The sequence below is a fragment of the Arvicanthis niloticus genome, chromosome 23, assembly GCF_011762505.2.
Source record: "Arvicanthis niloticus isolate mArvNil1 chromosome 23, mArvNil1.pat.X, whole genome shotgun sequence".
Taxonomy (NCBI): Eukaryota; Metazoa; Chordata; class Mammalia; order Rodentia; family Muridae; genus Arvicanthis; species Arvicanthis niloticus.
In genome coordinates, this window is record NC_133430.1 from 10,683,220 (window position 1) to 10,700,920 (window position 17,701).

At 53.9% G+C, this 17,701-nt stretch overlaps 1 protein-coding gene across 1 annotated transcript in view; it reads left to right on the forward strand.

Moving 5' to 3' along the window:
- Window positions 1–10,549: 10,549 nt before the first annotated feature.
- Ccdc85c (coiled-coil domain containing 85C) overlaps window positions 10,550–17,701 on the forward strand; it is a 70,476-nt gene continuing 63,324 nt past the window's right edge. The window contains 6 exon segments of the mRNA XM_076921229.1: window positions 10,550–10,594; window positions 10,596–10,631; window positions 10,633–10,707; window positions 10,709–10,756; window positions 10,759–10,869; window positions 10,871–11,369. Coding sequence (XP_076777344.1) covers window positions 10,565–10,594; window positions 10,596–10,631; window positions 10,633–10,707; window positions 10,709–10,756; window positions 10,759–10,869; window positions 10,871–11,369 — 799 coding nt within the window. The 5' untranslated portion in view covers window positions 10,550–10,564.

Genomic DNA, 17,701 nt, shown 5'->3' on the forward strand with positions numbered 1-17,701 from the left:
TCCTCATCTCCCTCTTCCCCATCCCCAGGGAGATCAGAGGACATCCTAACCCCTGGGCTCTGGGCAAGGTGTGGGATGCTTTAGTACCATCCTCTCTGCCAGAGTCAAGTGTTCCTGGGGGGGAGGGGGGTCTATGCATTTGTCCAAAACTGGTCCAGGAGTTGGTAGAGGGCCCTGCAGCCAGGGTCCACCTAAAAGCAACAGCTGGACTAAATTCCACAGGAAGTATAGGCTAAGTTCCTGATGGAGTCGTAAGGTTCTTGGTTGAGTGGGTGGTTGTATGCAGCCAGCTGAAGGTACAGTGTGTGTGTGTGTGTGTGTGTGTGTGTGTGTGTGTGTAAGGACCTCAGAGCTTGCACTTTTCTGTGCACACTGGCTGTAAGTGTAGGTGGAAACACAGCCACACCATCCTCCTGGGATAGGTTCTTAGTGTGGCTCAACACTGTGTGCCCATGGCAGGAGCTGCTTCCTAGATATGGCCGCCTTTCCACCTGTCCACCATCCCCACCAGCTCTTCCTCAGGCTCCCGGGATGGGATGGATTTGTGGGGTTTGCCAGCACACTGTGTCTTCTCAAGGCCCCCCCTGCCTGCAGATGCCAGCCCTTCTCCTGGGCAGGAGAGGGAGCCTCCAGTTCTCAAAGTCCAGTCATGGCTTGTTCCTGTTGCATTCCCGCCTGCCCCTCCCCACCCCCACGCCTGCTTTGACACATGAGCCAACCTGTGGTGGGAGAGACTTATCACAGGTCCCCAGACGCCCATCTGAGTCCTACTTTCCATATTTCCGGCTGCTGGGCACAAAGAACATTTCCAAGGCCAGACGAATGTAATTGCTATGGGGACATGCTTGAGTTTAGCTTCTTCTACTTATGTCTTTTGTAACAACAGTGGGAGGGCTTTATCAGATGCAAACAGCTGTCCAGGTGGATGCACCCTCCAGCAGGGTGGCTGGAGGACCCTCCCTGAGGGTCAGACTCAGAGTCTCCCCTTCAATAAAGTTTCTAGTTCTCATTTGCATGGCTCAGCCCAGAGCGTGGCTTTGTTATTGGTTATATGTTTTATAAATGCACATGGTTTACATGAACAACAAATATATACATTATAAATTATGCACACATAGAGCTGAAGGTGAAGCTCAACCTGACCACTTCCCTAGCTTGCCCAAAGCCACAGGTTCAAGTCCCAGCACCTCAAAAAGCAAAAAGCAAATCTGTTATTTGGTTGGGTGTATCGATCGGTGCAAGATTGTGACCTAACTCTCAGCAGGTTCAAAATGTGACTGGCCTACAGTGCAAGACTGTCTTAACACAACACTTTTAAAAGTGGCGGTGGATGCGGCTCAGGGGTAGACTACTTCCTAGTGTGGGATCAGAGTCCTGGGATTGCTAGTGCATACGCATGCTCATAGGTATAAAATGTAGGGGTCTCTGCCAACACCAAAGCCCAGCTGAGTAACCATCCCAGCGACTGCAGCTCCTCACAACTCAGCAGGTGGTGTTGGCTGGAACTCCAAAGTCTGACAGGACACTGGGCAGATTATTTTAGGCATATTTAAGTATAACACAATTTGGGGAAAAGTCTCCTGCTGTAACATAGCCTTGTGTGCACGTGTACAGTGAGGCATGATCACACCGAAAGTCTTTTTTTTTTTCACCAAAAGTCTTAAAGTACAGTCACTTCTTCCACAAGGGCCTCGGGGAGCATCTGATGTGGTATAGGGACAGTACAGAAGTCACCTAGACAATCAGACACTGCTGGTCTTGCTCGTGGGAGCTTTGGGGTGCAATGGCCAAAGAAGCCTCATTTGATGCTAGGCATCCATCTTGGTACCCACAAGCCATTTGTGTCTGATTCCAGTCTCTGGAAGAAAAGTTCTTTGTAACCTTCATTGACCCCCACCCCAAAATATACAGCCTCGAGTACCTATTTGGTACATGACGGTTTGATTTGTGCTTCTGTGTAACTTTAACTTTTTGGGGGTGGGGGGTTTCTCTGTGTAGTCCTGGCTGTCTTGAGACTCACTCTGTAGACCAGGCTGGCCTCGAACTCAGAAATCCGTCTGCCTCTGCCTCCCAAGTGCTGGGATTAAAGGCATGCGCCACCACTGCCCAGCAACTTTTTTCAAACCTTATTTTATTTTTTAGATTCACTAAACTTATTTTAACGGTCATAAAATATTTCTTACATAAGAGCATTACATTCTGCACACTGCTCTGAACAAATGCCAGGGACATGTGGACTATCACTTTCCTCCCTGTCCCCCCTCCCAATGTTACCGTGACCACAAAGCAAGGTGCCAAACCTTATTTTTAGTGATGATTCTTAAACGCTTTAACCTCCCTTGTAGCCCATCACCCACCAGTGGTGGTGGAAAAGAAAGGATACAGGGGTGGGGGGGGGGAGTGGACCTGTTCAGAAAGGTTCTTTGGAAAAATCCCACCTGTGTCATCTGGAAGTCGGCAGTGGCAGCTCGACCCACTCAAACACTTCACAGATACATCAGCAGTCCAGTTTAGCAGAGTGGGGACAACAAACACGAATCAGAATCAACGGCAGTGGCACTACCCAGCAGAGACAGCCAGGCCTCAGCCAGAGGGACTCTGAGGAACACCAGGAGAAGTTCTTGGCTGTGCCTCTCTCAGGGAAGCGAAGATCCGTGGAGACGCAAGACCCACAATCGTTGCTGCCCTGCCCGACACTGTCCATTGAGTCCTATTTGTACCCTCCAAACATCTCGCCTCATCCCATGAGTCTGCTTCAGCTGACATCACTCTGCCAGTCAGCCCTAATCCAAGGAAGTGGCAAGAAACTGCAGCATACCACCAGAAGTTTCCTGTGTGTTTCTCTCTATGGAGTCCAGACGAATGCAGCTCAACTATGCACTGTAAGGCAGACCAATGCATGTGTGTCCTTAGCGAAGAATCCTTCATCACGTGTCCTTTCACGTGCTTGCTTCAGCAGAACAGCCTTTCCCCTGTGTCTGCTTGAGGTAGACATTCCTTCAGGAGTCCGCCCTAGCCTTCACACCTGTGTCCTCCGTAATGACACATTCCTTCACGTGTTTGCTTGCCCCGGGGAAAACACCATCCAACCCACTTTCCAAAGAACCCCTAAGTTCCTACTTCACTTCTGTAACTTGCTTTTATCACTTGGCAGAACAGTCTCCACTCGATTACACAGACACTGAGGGTCTTTGTGTTCATTTCCCCTTTATTTATTTAAAAAATTATTTATGTATATGAACACACTGTGGCTGTCTTCAGACACACTAGAAGAGGTCATGGGATCCCATTACAGATGGTTGGGAGCCACCATGTGGTTGCTGGGAATTGAACTCAGGACCTCTAGAAGAGCAGTCAGTGCTCTTAACCGTTGAGCCATTTCTCTAGCCTGTGTTTCCCCTTTAAAAGTCTTTCCCCATACCTCTCCTTCAAGGCAATCTCAAATTTGGCTCAGAAATTGCTCGGCCTGTTAGTAGCTAATCAATAAATATTTTTAATTGAATGAGTCTATGGTCTCTTCCCAGGGGTCACAACTCCACGAAAGGGGGAGCCAGGTACGGCCTGGCCCTACAGAGAGCTCAAGGGTCACCTGGGCTTTTAGTTACCCCCACTCCCAAACTCCTGGGCAGATAAGAAATCATACATCTCTTTCTCTGGAGAGGCAACCTGTTGTCGGGCATTGCTGCTTTTCCCAGTGGTTACCCGTAAGCATAAGGCCTTGGTATATGATGTAGCAATACATGATTTTTTTGTCCTGCCTTTCTATTCTACGCATTCTCATGGTCTTCCCATCCTTGCTCCCTCTCACATCTTCTGCCCTGTGCCTCCCCAGAGGGCTTTCTCCAAGTGTCAGTCAGCAGCTGGCCAGGGCAGTTATGATTAGAGCAAGCTATTCATGGACAGCCTTGCAATGGCTGACTCTTAACTGGCAGGTTTGGCTGCCTCTGCTTCCCAAGCACTGGAATTAAAGGTGTGTGCCACCACCACCCAGCGCTGTGTTTCAAGAGTGAAATTATAGGCATAGGTGGACATTGTGATGGACGCCTTTAGTCCCAGCACTCGGGAGGTAGAGGCAAGGGCATCTCTGAGTTTGAAGATAGCCTGGTCTACAGAGTTTGTTCCTAACAAAACCCTCTTCTCCCTTCAGCTTGGTATCCTGCTTCTGGACCAGAGGTGTTTTTCTAATTCTTAGGTGTTTACCTCAGGACTATTTACAAAAACAAACAAACAAACAAACAACCCAAAGCAACAAACAAACCCAAAACAAAAAACAAAACAGTGCATTCCTGACACCCTCACTGCACATGCCCAGCCCCTAGCCAGGGTTTTCCTGTGTAGCCCTGGCTGTCCTGGAACTCACTCTGTAGACCAGGCTGGGCTTGAACTCAGAAATCCGCCTGCCTCTGCCTCCCAAGTGCTGGGATTAAAGGTGTGTGCCACCACCGCCCGGCTTATATCACAATTTTTAACTGGTGTTTGTATGTTGCACTATATAACATATAACGTGTGTGTGGCCCGCTGGGCCATGAACTGCCCTTTGACAGGTCTTCACTCCTTGGGTGCTGTCTGAGTTTAACCTGGGGTTAATCATTTGGCTTGTTTTCTCTGAATTTGTCTCTGCACTCATCCATGTGCTCTTTCCCTGGCACCTCTGACGGGAGCCTCTGTCATTCCGTTCCTTCATCTGCCCCGGTTCGGTTCCTTCTGGGTGTAGAGCCCTCACCTTGGAGTCACATCCTCCTGTTTCTTGGATTAATCCTCCCACACCATGTGCATTCCTGCAAGTCCTGAAACCCAGGAACCCAGAGCCTTGTAAAGATGAGGCAAGCGCTCTACCATTGAGCCATACTCCAGCCGAATGCCTTCCTCTATGGCCCAGCCTGCCCTAGAACGTGTGCTGGTGGTGACCTTCTGAGGGTTGGGATTAGACAGGTGTGAAACACAGAAACTGGCTCCAAATTCCTCCTGTTCAAGGAAGGGCACCTGGGAGATTACTTTTCTTATCCTGAGACAGAGTCTCAGGTACCCCAGGCTGATCTCAAACTCTCTAAGTAGCCCAGAATGACCCTGAGCGTCAGATTCTGCCCTCTCCACCTCCGGAGAGCTGGGATTATAAACAGGCAATACTGGAACTGTTTTCTGTTTTCTGTGGTGCTGGGGACTGAGGTCAGGGGCCTGGCTTAGTTTTTAAGAGTGAAAGCGAGGCTTAGTGAGGTGGTTCAGTGAGTAAAGTTACCTGCCACGCAGCCTAACGCCGAAATTTGAACCTGTGGGCCCAACCCCTGGGAGAATCTGCTCCCAGGACCTCTGACCTCCGTGCAGGTGTACTCACTTGTAAAGGTAATTTTAAAGGCTTTAAAAAGGTGTGAAAGTGTCTTACCCTCCGGAGTACCTTTGATCACATGGGTCCGAAAATAGATAGGCTCCTTCAGCTGAGGAGTCTTGCAGCTTGTGGAGCTGGCTGCAGAATCCTGCCATTCTGACTCCTGACCTTGTGTTTCTCCCCAAGCCCCGCCCCCATGCTCTGAAATTCTGCAATATGTACAGGATGTTTATTCTCGTCTGTGCTGGCCTTTCCTTTGGGAGCCTATGTCCACGAGTCCGGGTAGTTTGTTGTTATTATTATTTAATTACTCTCTTTCATGTCATGGCAATGCCAGCTATGGAGCAATAGGCAAAGGAATCTGATGAAGACAGCAGCCAACGCTGCCAGGTCCCACTGTCCCTAGAGACGGGCATCTGAGGCGACATATTTGAGGACCACTTGAGGGAACCTGAGTATCTTTAGGAGAAGCACTCTAAAGCAGGGTTTCTCACCCTTCCTAATGCTGCGACCCTTTAATACAGTTTGTGATCACCCAACCATAACATTATTTTTATGGCTCCTTCATAACTGTAGGTTTTCTACTGTAATGAATCATAGTGCAAATACCTGTATTTTTTCTGATGGTCTTAGGTGACTCCTGGGAAGGAGCCATTAGATCCCCAAAGGGGTTGAGACCCCACAGGTTGAGAACCTGTTTGTCCCACAGAGATGAGTATGTCTTCTTCCAGCCTGGCCAGGGAACATGCCCAGCTAGGGTGTCACAATCCCCTATACGGAGTCACTCTCAGATAGTCAGGTGGCTTTGCTCTGGGGTGTGGGTAGGGGGCTGCATTTCATGAGCTTTTCGGGGCTGAGACCTTTGGGACTTATCTTGCTGCTTTGGGACTTACCTTGTTGCCTGGGGACCCTGATTTGCTGACATGGGTTCTGGGCACCTGGGATGCCAAGATGGATGCTTCATTGCATCCTGGTCCTGGTCCTGGTGTTGGGGAGACCCTGCTTACGACTGAGGATCTAGTTCACTGGGTAGGTTTGCAGAGTCTCATGAACAGGACTTCTAGTCCAGGCTCTGGAGCACTCATTAACTCCTTCCACCAACCCCTTCCCTAGGCAAGCAATGCCCTCCTAATGGCCTAGGGCCGGAGCCTGGTGTGCTTTGAGACTCTCCCATCCTGTAGGAGAAAGAAAGGATCCCAAGTTTAGCTATAGAGGGGACAAAGTGTGTCTGTGACTGCCTAGGGACACTCTGTCGCGTGAGAGCAGAGTTCTTTCCTTTAATATTTGCTTACCTGGTTCCCAGGTCCTTATGCTATGGGAGAACTGGGGACTGCGTGGTAAGCAAGACACTGGACATCAGGAACTTCTCTGGGCAGCAGCCTCACACAGGGCAGGACATAAAGACCTGAGGGGCTTGAGGAGTCATCATGATCCACTATGGCCATTTCAGACAGGAGGGTCTGGGAGCGCTGGGCTGGGAGCCAGTGGAAGCCACATTAACAATTAAGGTCTTTGCCACATTCATTCCCCACCTCAATGCATGAAATATTCAGACACCAGAGGAGCTGGGGCTGGGTCTCTGATAGCTGCAGTGCCCGTGTGTGTGTGTGTGTGTGTGTGTGTGTGTGTGTGTGTGTGTGTGTGTTGGACTGCTACTTGTAGATTTGGGGCTTGAGGTAGCACCCGAGGCCAGGCATGCAGAGCATCTGGAAGCTGCAGGGCTGGATGGCAGAAGCAGCTGCCAGCTGTCAGAGGGATATACATAGCCAGATTCAAAAGCTGCAATTGGAGCCTGGAACTTAGCACCTAAGTGAATCCTATGTTGTGGGACTGCCCTCTGAGCCTGTCAGCCACTGCTACCAGGCTCACAGCAGCTGTGACCCTCAACCCTGGGCCAGTTGACATTCCCTCACAGGAGGAGGGTTGGGGAGGACATTTAGGTACCCTCCCCTGACATTTCAGCCACTTCCTCTACACCTCCTTCCCATTGGTAACTGGCCAACTTACTCCTGGTTAGTCTAGCTCTAAGGAGGTGCTCCAGCAGTACCTTCGTGGGGCAGGTTAACGGAAGGGGAGGGTACTTTATCAAAGTAGCTATGGGAAACTTGTCATTCCTGCTAGTCATTATCACTGCTGTTGTTATTCTTGGCTCTCAGAGCTCCAGGGAAAGGATGGTAGTAACAGACGGGGTCCTCCACTCAGCTCCACTGCCCGGGCCTCCTTCCACTCCTACACCTCCACTGAGCCCTCCCAGGAGGCTGAGGCCACCCTGAAGGAAGGCTTCCTGGCCTGTAGTGTGTAGGTGATTTGAACCACTGCTTGGGTGAAGCTGTCACCTTGGAGGACCCGAAGGCAGAGACTGCAGGCCATAGGAACACCACAAGGAGACAAATGGATGGCAGCCTCAGAGCTCAGTACAAATTGAATTGTTTCAGCAATTTCCCTGGTGAGCAGAATTGTTCCCTTGGTGTGTGCTCTGCTCACCTCCCCACCCCCTGGCCCGCAGTCTCAGCCCCAGCGTCTCAAAGGAGTAACTCCCCAACACAGTCTTTGCTCTGTGGGGATCCTCCAGGGAGCTTGCTGCTGCGACTTGATTCCTGGAGGGAGGGGGCGGGGTGTGTGAAAGCAAATCTGCATCTTCCCCAGGCATGGACTCTAAGTCCCTTCCTTTTCAAAGTGTGCTGTGCTGGGCTGGCAGAACACTAGACCCCTCTACTCAGCTGACTCCCAGGTGGGCGTGCCTGAGTGCACGTGGCCGGCCTCAGCATCCCTGGGCTCATCTTCTTTCCACCCTGGGTCTCCAGTTCAGGATTGAATTAGCTCAACCTGTGTGGTTCCCAACCCAGGACCAAAGTGAGCCAAGACAGCCAAGACCTCTCTCCTGCCTCAGGTCACTCCTGAAGCAGCCTTTTGCACTCACACCTCATATTCCATCCATCCATCCATCCATCCATCCATCCATCCATCCATCCATCCATTCTTTCTCTTATTTTTTTCCCCTCTCCTCTTCTTGCTCCGCCCCCCTTCCCTTCGGTCCAAAGTCCCCTGTAGCTGTCTTCAGACACCCATATGAGGGCATAAGATCTCATTATGGATGGTTGTGAGCCACCATGTGGTTGCTGGGATTTGAACTCATGACCTCCTGAAGAGCAGTTGGTGCTCTTAACCTGTAGCTCAGACTGACCTGGAATTCAGATATTACTCTGCCACGGAGCTCTAGGGTTAATGACACATACCACCCATGGTATCCTTTCTTGTTTTTTTTTTTTTAAAAAAAATTACATTTATTTCTTTCTGTGTGAGGGTTTATGTATGCTACAGCCCACTATGGAAGTCAGAAGACAACTTGAGGGAGTAAGGTCTCTCCTTCCATCACTGTGTCACGGGAATTAATTTAGTTTGTCAGATTGGGCTTCAGGCTTCTTTACCTGCTGAGCCTTCTCGTCGGCCCCTCCTCTACTTCGAACAGCCACTAACAAACAACCCAACCCTAAGGCCATTCCACTTGCTGTTCTTCTCACCTGCACGGCCTCCCCGCTTACCTTTGTCCTTGTCGCTCAGGCTTAGATCCTAGCTCCTACGTCCCAGTCCCTCCCAGAACACAGATCTAAGGCAGTTGAATTCCCTGCATAGTGCTGCAGTCGGCCTCACCGATTCTTCTCACGTCGTACTCTCCCTCCTCCCAAGCATGCCAAGTACCGTCAGAGGGCAGTGGCCCCTTGTCCCGGTAGAATTTCCCCGGGCTGGGGAAGGTGCTAGAGGGCACACGCGGTGGTTCAGTAAACGGCTGAGTAACTGTAAAAGGGGACGTCAGCTGCTGCGCGGGCACGCGCTCCAGGCCCTGGGTAGCTTACCCCGGAATGTGCGCGCGCCGGGTGGGTTATCTCCTTGTAGGTCCAGGGGAGACGCATCCTTCCCTCGGCCCGCTAGCTGCAGGAGCGCCGTTAACTGAGCTTCGGGGACCGGATTTATAGGTGTAGGAAGATCCGTATGCTCCGCAGCGATGCGGGGCGAGGGAAGGTTCTGCGCTCGCTGCCTACCTAGGGACCCCAGCTACATGGCCAGGGTGGAAGACCTTCCCTCGCCTTTCTCAAGGGTTTTCACCTAGCGAACTGCATGTGTTCCTCCAATCCCAGGGATTTAGCGGTGTAGTGTGCGGAGGGGAAGGGCTCTGAGAACCGCTCTGGGAAATGGGCAGGTCCTCGACCCCCACCAGGTCAGGGGAAGAAGAGAGGGAGCTCTGGCCCTGAGATAAGGCTGGCAAGGCTCCACAGTCCTGTTGAGAGATTATTAGGCAGGGACCCAGGTGGAGAGGGTCGGTGGCCCGGAAAGGGACAAAGAGCAGCCCTGCCCGACCCCCCACGTCAGGGTCCTATTGTTCCTCCTCTCTCGGACTGTACCGAACTCTAGTGTCCCTGAGAGGGAGGGAGGGAGCTGCGCCCGCCCGGTGGGCATTTGTTTATTACGGGTGAGAAAGGGAGGGTCAGGGACGCTGTCCGGATAAGGGACGCGCATTTTCGCGCGTCGCCTTTAAGGGAAGCCCTGCCCTACCTTTCCCACCGGTCCCCGCCACCCCCTAGCCCTACCTGCATTTTAAAACCCCTTGTAGTCCTGGGATTGGCCCAGGCCGCGTCCTCCGGGCGAAGAAACTTGAACCGGGGGTGCGGGGGGAGGAGAGTGCAGGGCCTCGCGGTTGGAAGATACCATCTTCGCAGCCTCCCCGCGCCTGCCCCGCCCCTCCCGCACACCCCCGAACCTGCCCAATCAGACCTGCGGGAGGGCGGGACCGTGGCTCGAACGCGCCTCTGGCAGGGCGCCCGGCGGGCCGGCGCACCGCGTAGGGGGACCTCGGGGGCCTGCCGCGCCTCTGGCCGCCTCCCTTTCGGAGGCGGGGCCCAACTGCGGCGCCCCGCCCCCTCTCCGCCCGGGGTGGGCGGGGCGGCTGGGGCTCCGGGAGCGGGGCCGGGGGCGGGCCTCCGCCTGCTGCGCCCGAGCCCGGAGAGCCCGGGCACCGCGGCCGCCGAAGCAGCCACCGTCCCGGTTCCTCAGCCCGAGAGGCACGCGCGGGCTCTCGGGTGACCCCAAGAGGGGGCCGCGGGAAGGAGCGCGAGGCGGCGCAGGGCGGGCCGCACGCGTCCCCCGGCGCCCCCACGCGCCGCGCGTGGCCGGGCCCAGAGAAGCCCTGCGCGGGGAGCGCCGGCCCGGCGCGGGCGAGGGCGATGCCGCGGTGACGGCCCCGCCATGGCGAAGCCCCCGGCGGTGGCGGCGGCGCGCTGCAGCGGCGGCGTCGGAGGAGCTGAGCCAGGTCGCCGGACGAGGAGCTGCTGCGCTGGAGCAAGGAGGAGCTGGCGCGGCGGCTGCGGCGCGCTGAGGGCGAGAAGGTGAGGCCTCATGCTGGAGCACGGCGGCCTGATGCGCGACGTGGAACCGGCGGCCTGCAGCAGCACCTGCTGGAGATCCGCGGCCTCAAGGACGTGAACCAGCGGCTGCAGGACGACAATCAGGAGCTGCGCGAGCTCTGCTGTTTCCTGGACGACGACCGGCAGAAAAGGGCGCAAGCTGGCGCGCGAGTGGCAGCGCTTCGGGCGCCACGCGGCCGGCGCCGTGTGGCACGAGGTGGCCCGCTCGCAGCAGAAGCTGCGGGAGCTCGAGGTGCGCCAGGAGGCCCTGCTGCGCGAGAACCTGGAGCTGAAAGAGCTGGTGCTGTTGCTGGACGAGGAGCGCGCGGCGCTGGCGGCGGCGGGGGGCGCTGGCGGTAGCGGCGGCGGCGGCGCGGGCTCCCGCAGCTCCATCGACAGCCAGGCCAGCCTGAGCGGGCCCCTGGCGGGCAGCGCGGCGGGCTCGGGGGCCCGCGACGTGGGCGACGGCAGCAGCACTTCCAGTGCAGGCAGTGGTGGCAGCCCGGACCACCACCACCACGTCCCACCGGCTCTGCTGCCCCCGGGGCCGCACAAGGGTCCCGACGGCAAGGCCGGAGCCACGCGCCGGTCCCTGGATGACCTGTCAGCGCCGCCGCACCACCGAAGCATCCCGAATGGCCTGCACGGTAAGCACCTCGCCCGGATCGGAAGCCCTAGGGGTGATGTGAAGCGGTAGTTTCTGGACACCTCACAGGTGCGGGGCGGGGTGGGGGTGGGGTCGCACCTCCAGACCCTTCCGCAGCTGGTGTAGCAAATGGAGCATCCGGCATGGTGGTGTCCCTGTCTAGCAGACGCCTCAGAAAAGTTTCTCCCCCGCAGCTTTTTGTGTTAGCGGCTGGCACTCCGGGGCTGTCTAGGGGTGTCTCTCATCCCACCCTGAAAGCACTTGAGGGCAGAGGGGAGTTTTTCTTGGGAGACTATGAAAGGCCTCCTGAGCTAAAGCAAGTGAATTTCCTCTCCTGGTTGGAGCCCCAGATATTCCCTCGAACTCACTCAGCACCCGCGACTGCCCTGCGCTTGTGGCTGGTTTCCTCCCCTGCTTCCTTCCCAGCCGTATCTCCTCTTGGGCCGGGCTGGCACATAAGCCCCAGGGCTGAGACCTTGACAAAGCTGGGCCAGAGCACTCTGGGCTAAGATAAGAGTCTTCCTGGCTTCCCACAAATCCCGCAGTACTGGTTGGGACACCTTTCTCAACTTGGTCTCTACAGTTTTCCCCCAGAGGATATATTCGGAATCGATTCCGACTTCCCCGTGTGCCTCAGTTTCCTTTCATCCTTGCTCTTAAGTTGGAGAGGCTGATGCCCTCCTAACCGGGGTGTGAGGTGGGGATAAATAATGCCTCTGAAGAGATTTGTAGGCTCGATCACCTTACAGGAAGTGCTAGGGTCATCTGTGGCTAGAGTGTGGGTGGGTGGGTGGGAGGTCGGGTCTGTCCCCTCAACCTGTTGCTATTGACCCTATGGGAGGGTGTCCCCACCTAGGGTACTGTGGCTGTCCCTTCAGTGACGATCGCAGCCCTGCAGCTTCCCTCCTGGCCTGACCACCAGGTGCTGTACTTCCCTGTTTCCCCCCCCAGTTTTTGGAAGCTTGGTTCTCAGTGTTGGTGGCACCTGCCTCTGCCTGAATTGTTCGCCTGTAGTGGAGAATAGCCCACCCTTTCTGTTCTCCTTAAAGACTTTCTCTGTCCATGTGCCATCAAGCCTTAGAAGGACTTCTCTTCCCTAAACTGACAGCTGGAGCTGAGGACCAAGCGTTTCCTGGCCAAGCCCTCTGCGGGCATTTTGAGGCAGGAGCTGCAGTTCCCTGCCCATGCAGGTCAGATAGAGGTTTCTCCTTTATTTACTATCCAGAGCTTGGGAGTTCAGGAAAGGACTGGGGCTAGAGGGATATTTTGTTACTGATTAGCAATCTACCACAGCAACTCAGGTTTCTTTTTGTAACACTGCATCCACAGGGCCATTCACCTAACAGCTATGCACTCAAGCTTTAGATGCCCAGTTCTAGCTTAATTTAGGGACCGATACCCCTCTTTACAGAGCTTGCATGCATCTCTTTAAAGGGCTTCCCCTTCAGGAGGAGGGGCGCTCTGGGAGGGCCAGTGTTCTGGGTCTTGATTTTCCCCCAAGTGCAGCATGAAGGAGGAGAATCTTTGCACTTAGGGAAACACAGGGCTGCTGGTTTTCAGCTATGTCATCTGTAACGAGTGGCCAGGGTGAGTCTCTGCAGGACACTGCCTTGCTTGAGTGTCTCCACTTCTCTGCAGACAGTCTTTTTTTTTTTTTTTTTTTTTGCTAGGAGATCGTGGGTCTGGCCCAGAGTTGCAAGGAGATCGTGGGTCTGGCCCAGAGTTGCAGTAGTGAATAATGCAGTAGAGAAGGACCTGGCCGGACTGGAGGTTTTCCACCCCACTAGGGATGGGTTGGGGCAGAAGTGTCCTGTTTCCTACAGACCCCACCCCCTCCAAGTGTCCTTGCAACAAAACCGCTGCAGATTTTGTGGTAGCCAGGCTTTGCTTCGGCCCAGACTGAAAACTCAGTGTTGTTACTTCTCCACATTTCAGCCACACACCGGATTGTTCTTTTTAGTTTTGTCTCTTGAAGTCAGTGGGTGGCGGCAAGGTATCCTCCCTTGATCGTGCACAGAATTCCAGGAAACAGGGAAAAAGTGGGCTTCCCTGAACTGGGATCCAAAGCCTTCCTTGGCTTTGAAGAGCAGGGGGCTGAGCTGAGAGAGAAAAATAGCGTTTAGGTGGTGGCCTGCGTGGAGCCAGACACTGGGCTTGTGCCTTACCTCCTGGTTCTAGTGCATGCTCACAGGAGCCCGGGGTGGGGTGCATTAGCCCTACTTTGCATACATGCAAGGAGAGGCACAGAGAGGACCCCAGCCTTGTCTCATTGGGGTCTCTGCCGAGAATGGCTTGAGGCCCCTGCAGTTGGCATTTTTGCTTTCGGGTTAGTTCAGGAAACATGGATGCCTCCCTGTTCTTGATTCCTCCGGCTGTGCCTTTTCCCCTCCCATGCTGGAAGGGTTACTTCCTTATCAGGGAGCACAGAGTGGCTCGTTGATAACCCAGTTACCCAAGGGGTCTGGACATCTTGACTCCCTCATGTATCTCGGGCAACATGGTTAATTCTGCCTCCCCGTCCTTCTCCTGGAAGGTCGAGGGGAGCCCTTAGAACCCTTTACTCCAGGAAGGTCAGTGGGTTGGCACCTGCCCGCAGTGGTCCCTGCAGTTGTTGGAGGAGTCCGCCATGGGAGGCTTGCCAGCACATTCTGGCTTCTCCTCCAAACTCTGCTGCTTGCCTTTGAAACTGCTTGTGGGTCTGAACTCCCTCTCTGTGTGGGGTGTGTGGCTGCACCTGCCGCTGAGCCAGGGAACCAAGGTCCTGCCATCGTGTCTGAGGGAGCTGTGCTGCTGTGCCCACAGGCCCTGTAAGGTGCTCTAGAGGGGACTCACGTGGCTATGGTGGAGGCGGCAGTCCGTACTCAAGGCAGTCCTGGCTGAAGTGGGCTTTGCCAGCCTATACAAATTTGTCTTGGCATTGGGCAGGCACTGGATAGGCACCAGGCTCCTTTTGAGAGGCCGTGTCCTGGCTGGCTGAAGTCGGGGCTAGGGTATCCTTGCTGTCACTCCAATCCAGTTTTGCAGGCAGAGCCAATTTAAACGTCAGAAGTTCAGCCCCCTTTTCTTTCCCCAAATGAGGTGATTTTTCAGAGAAAAAAAAATTCCCCCCCCTCTTGGGGGTGTAGCTTAGGGGTAGAACATTTGCTCAGCATGGTATGGGACTCTCTTGAGAGTAACACACACACACACATATACACACACAGACACACAGACACACACACACAGACACACACACACACACAGACACACACACACACACAGACACACACAGACACACAGACACACACAGACACACACACACACACACACAGACACACACACACACAGACACACACACACACAGACACACACACACACACACACACACACACACACACACACACACACACACGGCAGTAAAGAGCATGTTCAGCCATATTCTTGTAGCCTCCACTCACCTCCCTGTCCTTGGGTGTGTGTCCTTCTCTCCCTCAAACTCCATGCCCTGTGGCCTCTGTGGCTAATTCGAGTACCAGCAAGCCTGTGAGTGAACATCAGTTATCCTTTTCACATTTGGGTTAAAATTTTGAGCCATTCAGCATGAGCAGGGTTGGCTCTCCCGCTGGTGTTTTTGCTGATTTTGAAAGGGTGAAGTAGAGGGTGGTCTCTGAGGTTTTTTTTTTTTTTTTTTTTTTAAAGATGGAGCAAGTTGGTAGTGAGACATCTTTTCCAGGAGGCCCCAGGGCTCCACAGTAAGACAGCCTTTCCTAAGGCAGCCAGCCTGGGGCAAAGGTCAGAGGAGATAATGGGCGGGTTATGCAAGCTTTCTCTTTTCTCCTAGCCTGGCTCTGGTGCAGGGGGTTCCGTGACCTTGTCCATGGACTTGGGTGCTAGGTCCTCAGGGCCCCGGAAGTCCACAGGCAGGCGGTCCACTCAGCGTATCACATTTACCCCACGAAGAGCTTGTTAGCTGTCGAGGGCTGCCATGTTCTTCCAGGAGGCTTCTTGGCAAACTGAGGCTTTGAAGAGGTGTTGGATATTGCTTTGGTACCCACAGGGCCTCTCGGGGTCTGGAGTGAGTCTCAGGTGTGAGCTCCAGTGGGGAGGGGCACTTGAGTGGAAGGGTTGGTTCTTCCAAGAGGGTCTCGGCTCTCCTCTTTGGAGTGAAGCCCCCTCTCGGTGGGATGTGTGTGTGTGTCCCTCCATTTTTCTTCCTCCACCTTCTCACCTTTCTACAGCAGGCTGGCTTCGCATCACAGTGGTCATCCCTACATGACACTGCCCCATGCCTGACCTCTGAGCTCCTGGGACACGAACTTTATGGAATATTGGTCTATGCCCAGTATATCTTATGAGAACCCAGCTCCTACTCATGCCCGTTTTCTGTGTGCACCATGCCTGTGGCCGTCATTCACAACAGTTCCTTGAAAGTCTTAGGCAAATCCCTGAACCTATAAAATGGGAAACGTGACAGAACTCTGGGAGGAGGGAAGGTGTCTTTGTATGACAGCCCATGAATGCACACACCTTCTCTGGGATGGAACACCCAGTGCCAAGCTTACGGCAGAGGAGCCTGCTGCCTACGGCTCTGGATCCAGGGTCAAGAGAGTGAACTCTGTGTTCCCTGATCTGACCTGATCTGTGACCTTGCTGACCCTCAAGGCCCGTTTCCTCATTTGTAATATCCTGCTTCTACAACTGGGCCTTTAAAGAAGGGGTCTCTGACTTCTGTTTTCATCCAGATACCGGTTTTTCATGCTGGGAAGTGCCACTTGGGAATTGTCACCTTGGGATGTGGGTAGGGAACCCTCTAGCCCATGCTTCTGAGTGGAGCTTTTGTGCCCGTCCTGTCTTCTTGTCCAGCTGAGCAGAAGAAAAATGGCTTTGTAGTCCAGAAAGAGCAGAATGGCTAAGCTCTGGAGGTGGGACCTGGAGCATGGTGTGGAGAGGCCAGGGTTTGGTCAGTGCACTCTGGAAGCACAAGGGACAATAACCATAGAGGGGCTGCGGTGGTGCTATGTGCAGGTGAGGCCCCAAAATTCCAGTGACTCAGAGTTCAGTGCCTGCAAAGGAACATAGTCCAGATAAATTCTGTGGCCTCTAAGAGTTGGGAGCCCTCTGCCTGGACACTGGTGAAGGGCTTTGCTGTGGGTAGAACTTAGAGGTCCGAGTCTTGGGTTATGTTAGGGAAGGGTTGTCAGGAGTGGGAGGGCAGCTGGGAGTAGGGCTTGACCTCATAGTTGTTCCTTAAAGCAGGAAGGGAAACATTAGCTCAAGTTTAATGAGCATCTGCACTCCAAAGTTCCCTGTGCCTGTACGGTGATTCATGCCATCTGGCTTGGGAGTGGCAGTTAAGGAGCGTCCTGTAGGCTGAGCTAAGGTTAGGAACGACTCTAGCACCGGCCATAGGAAAGAACCTTTGCTGTAGGCTCAGTCTTCCCCCAGCCCCTGTCTGCCTCCTTGGACCTCTGATTTGTATGTTAGGTGGTGCTGGGCTACAGGAGGATCCGGTCAGACACTGTGGGAGTTGTTTTGTCTATATCCCAGCCCGAGCTCTGCCCCCATTACAGAGTCATTAGGGAGTGCACCCAAACTTACTTTGGGATGGAGGTCTGTTGATCTGTGCAGGGCCTGCCCTGGGGGTTTCAGAACCCTATTGGGGACAAGGGGACATCAATGGAAGCCACAAGGCTTGGAGACAGGAACAAAATCCTCTCCCACAGGGATGGAATTTTCATCTTATTTTATTTTTTTAGGATTTCGATGGATGTGGTAGTGTGAGCTTTTAATCTCAGTCTGGAGGCAGATGCAGGTGAATCTCTGGGGGCTCAGGCCATCCAGGGCCACATGGTGAGACCCTGTCTTTAAAATAAAAAAAAAAAATTCTACTTTATGTGTATGCTTCTTTTTGCCTGCTCGTGTGTACGTGCACTACATGTGCAATGTGCAAGTCAGAAGAGGGTGTGGGATTCCCTGGAACTGAAGTCACCTATGGTTCTGGGCCACCTTGTAGGTGCTGGGAACTGAACCAGAGTCTTCTGCAGGAGCAGCCAGTGTCCTTAACACAGAGCCACTACCGCTCCAGCCCCTGTCCTTGTGGTCTTAAAGTTAGGGAGAGCCCCCACCACTTCCTCTAAGCTGTCCTCCAACCTGGTCTCTGTCACGTCCTTTCTCTCCCTATAGGCGTATGGTTCTGGACAGACAGGGGGCTGGCTGAGTCACCTAAGGGTAGGTGCCTGCTCTTAATGAGTCTTCCCTGGTCTGCTCTCTGTGGAACAGGTTGGGAAGACCTGAAGTCCTGCCCATCCATCAGTAGATTTCCTACAAGTGCTGCGTAGCTATTTCACTAAGGTA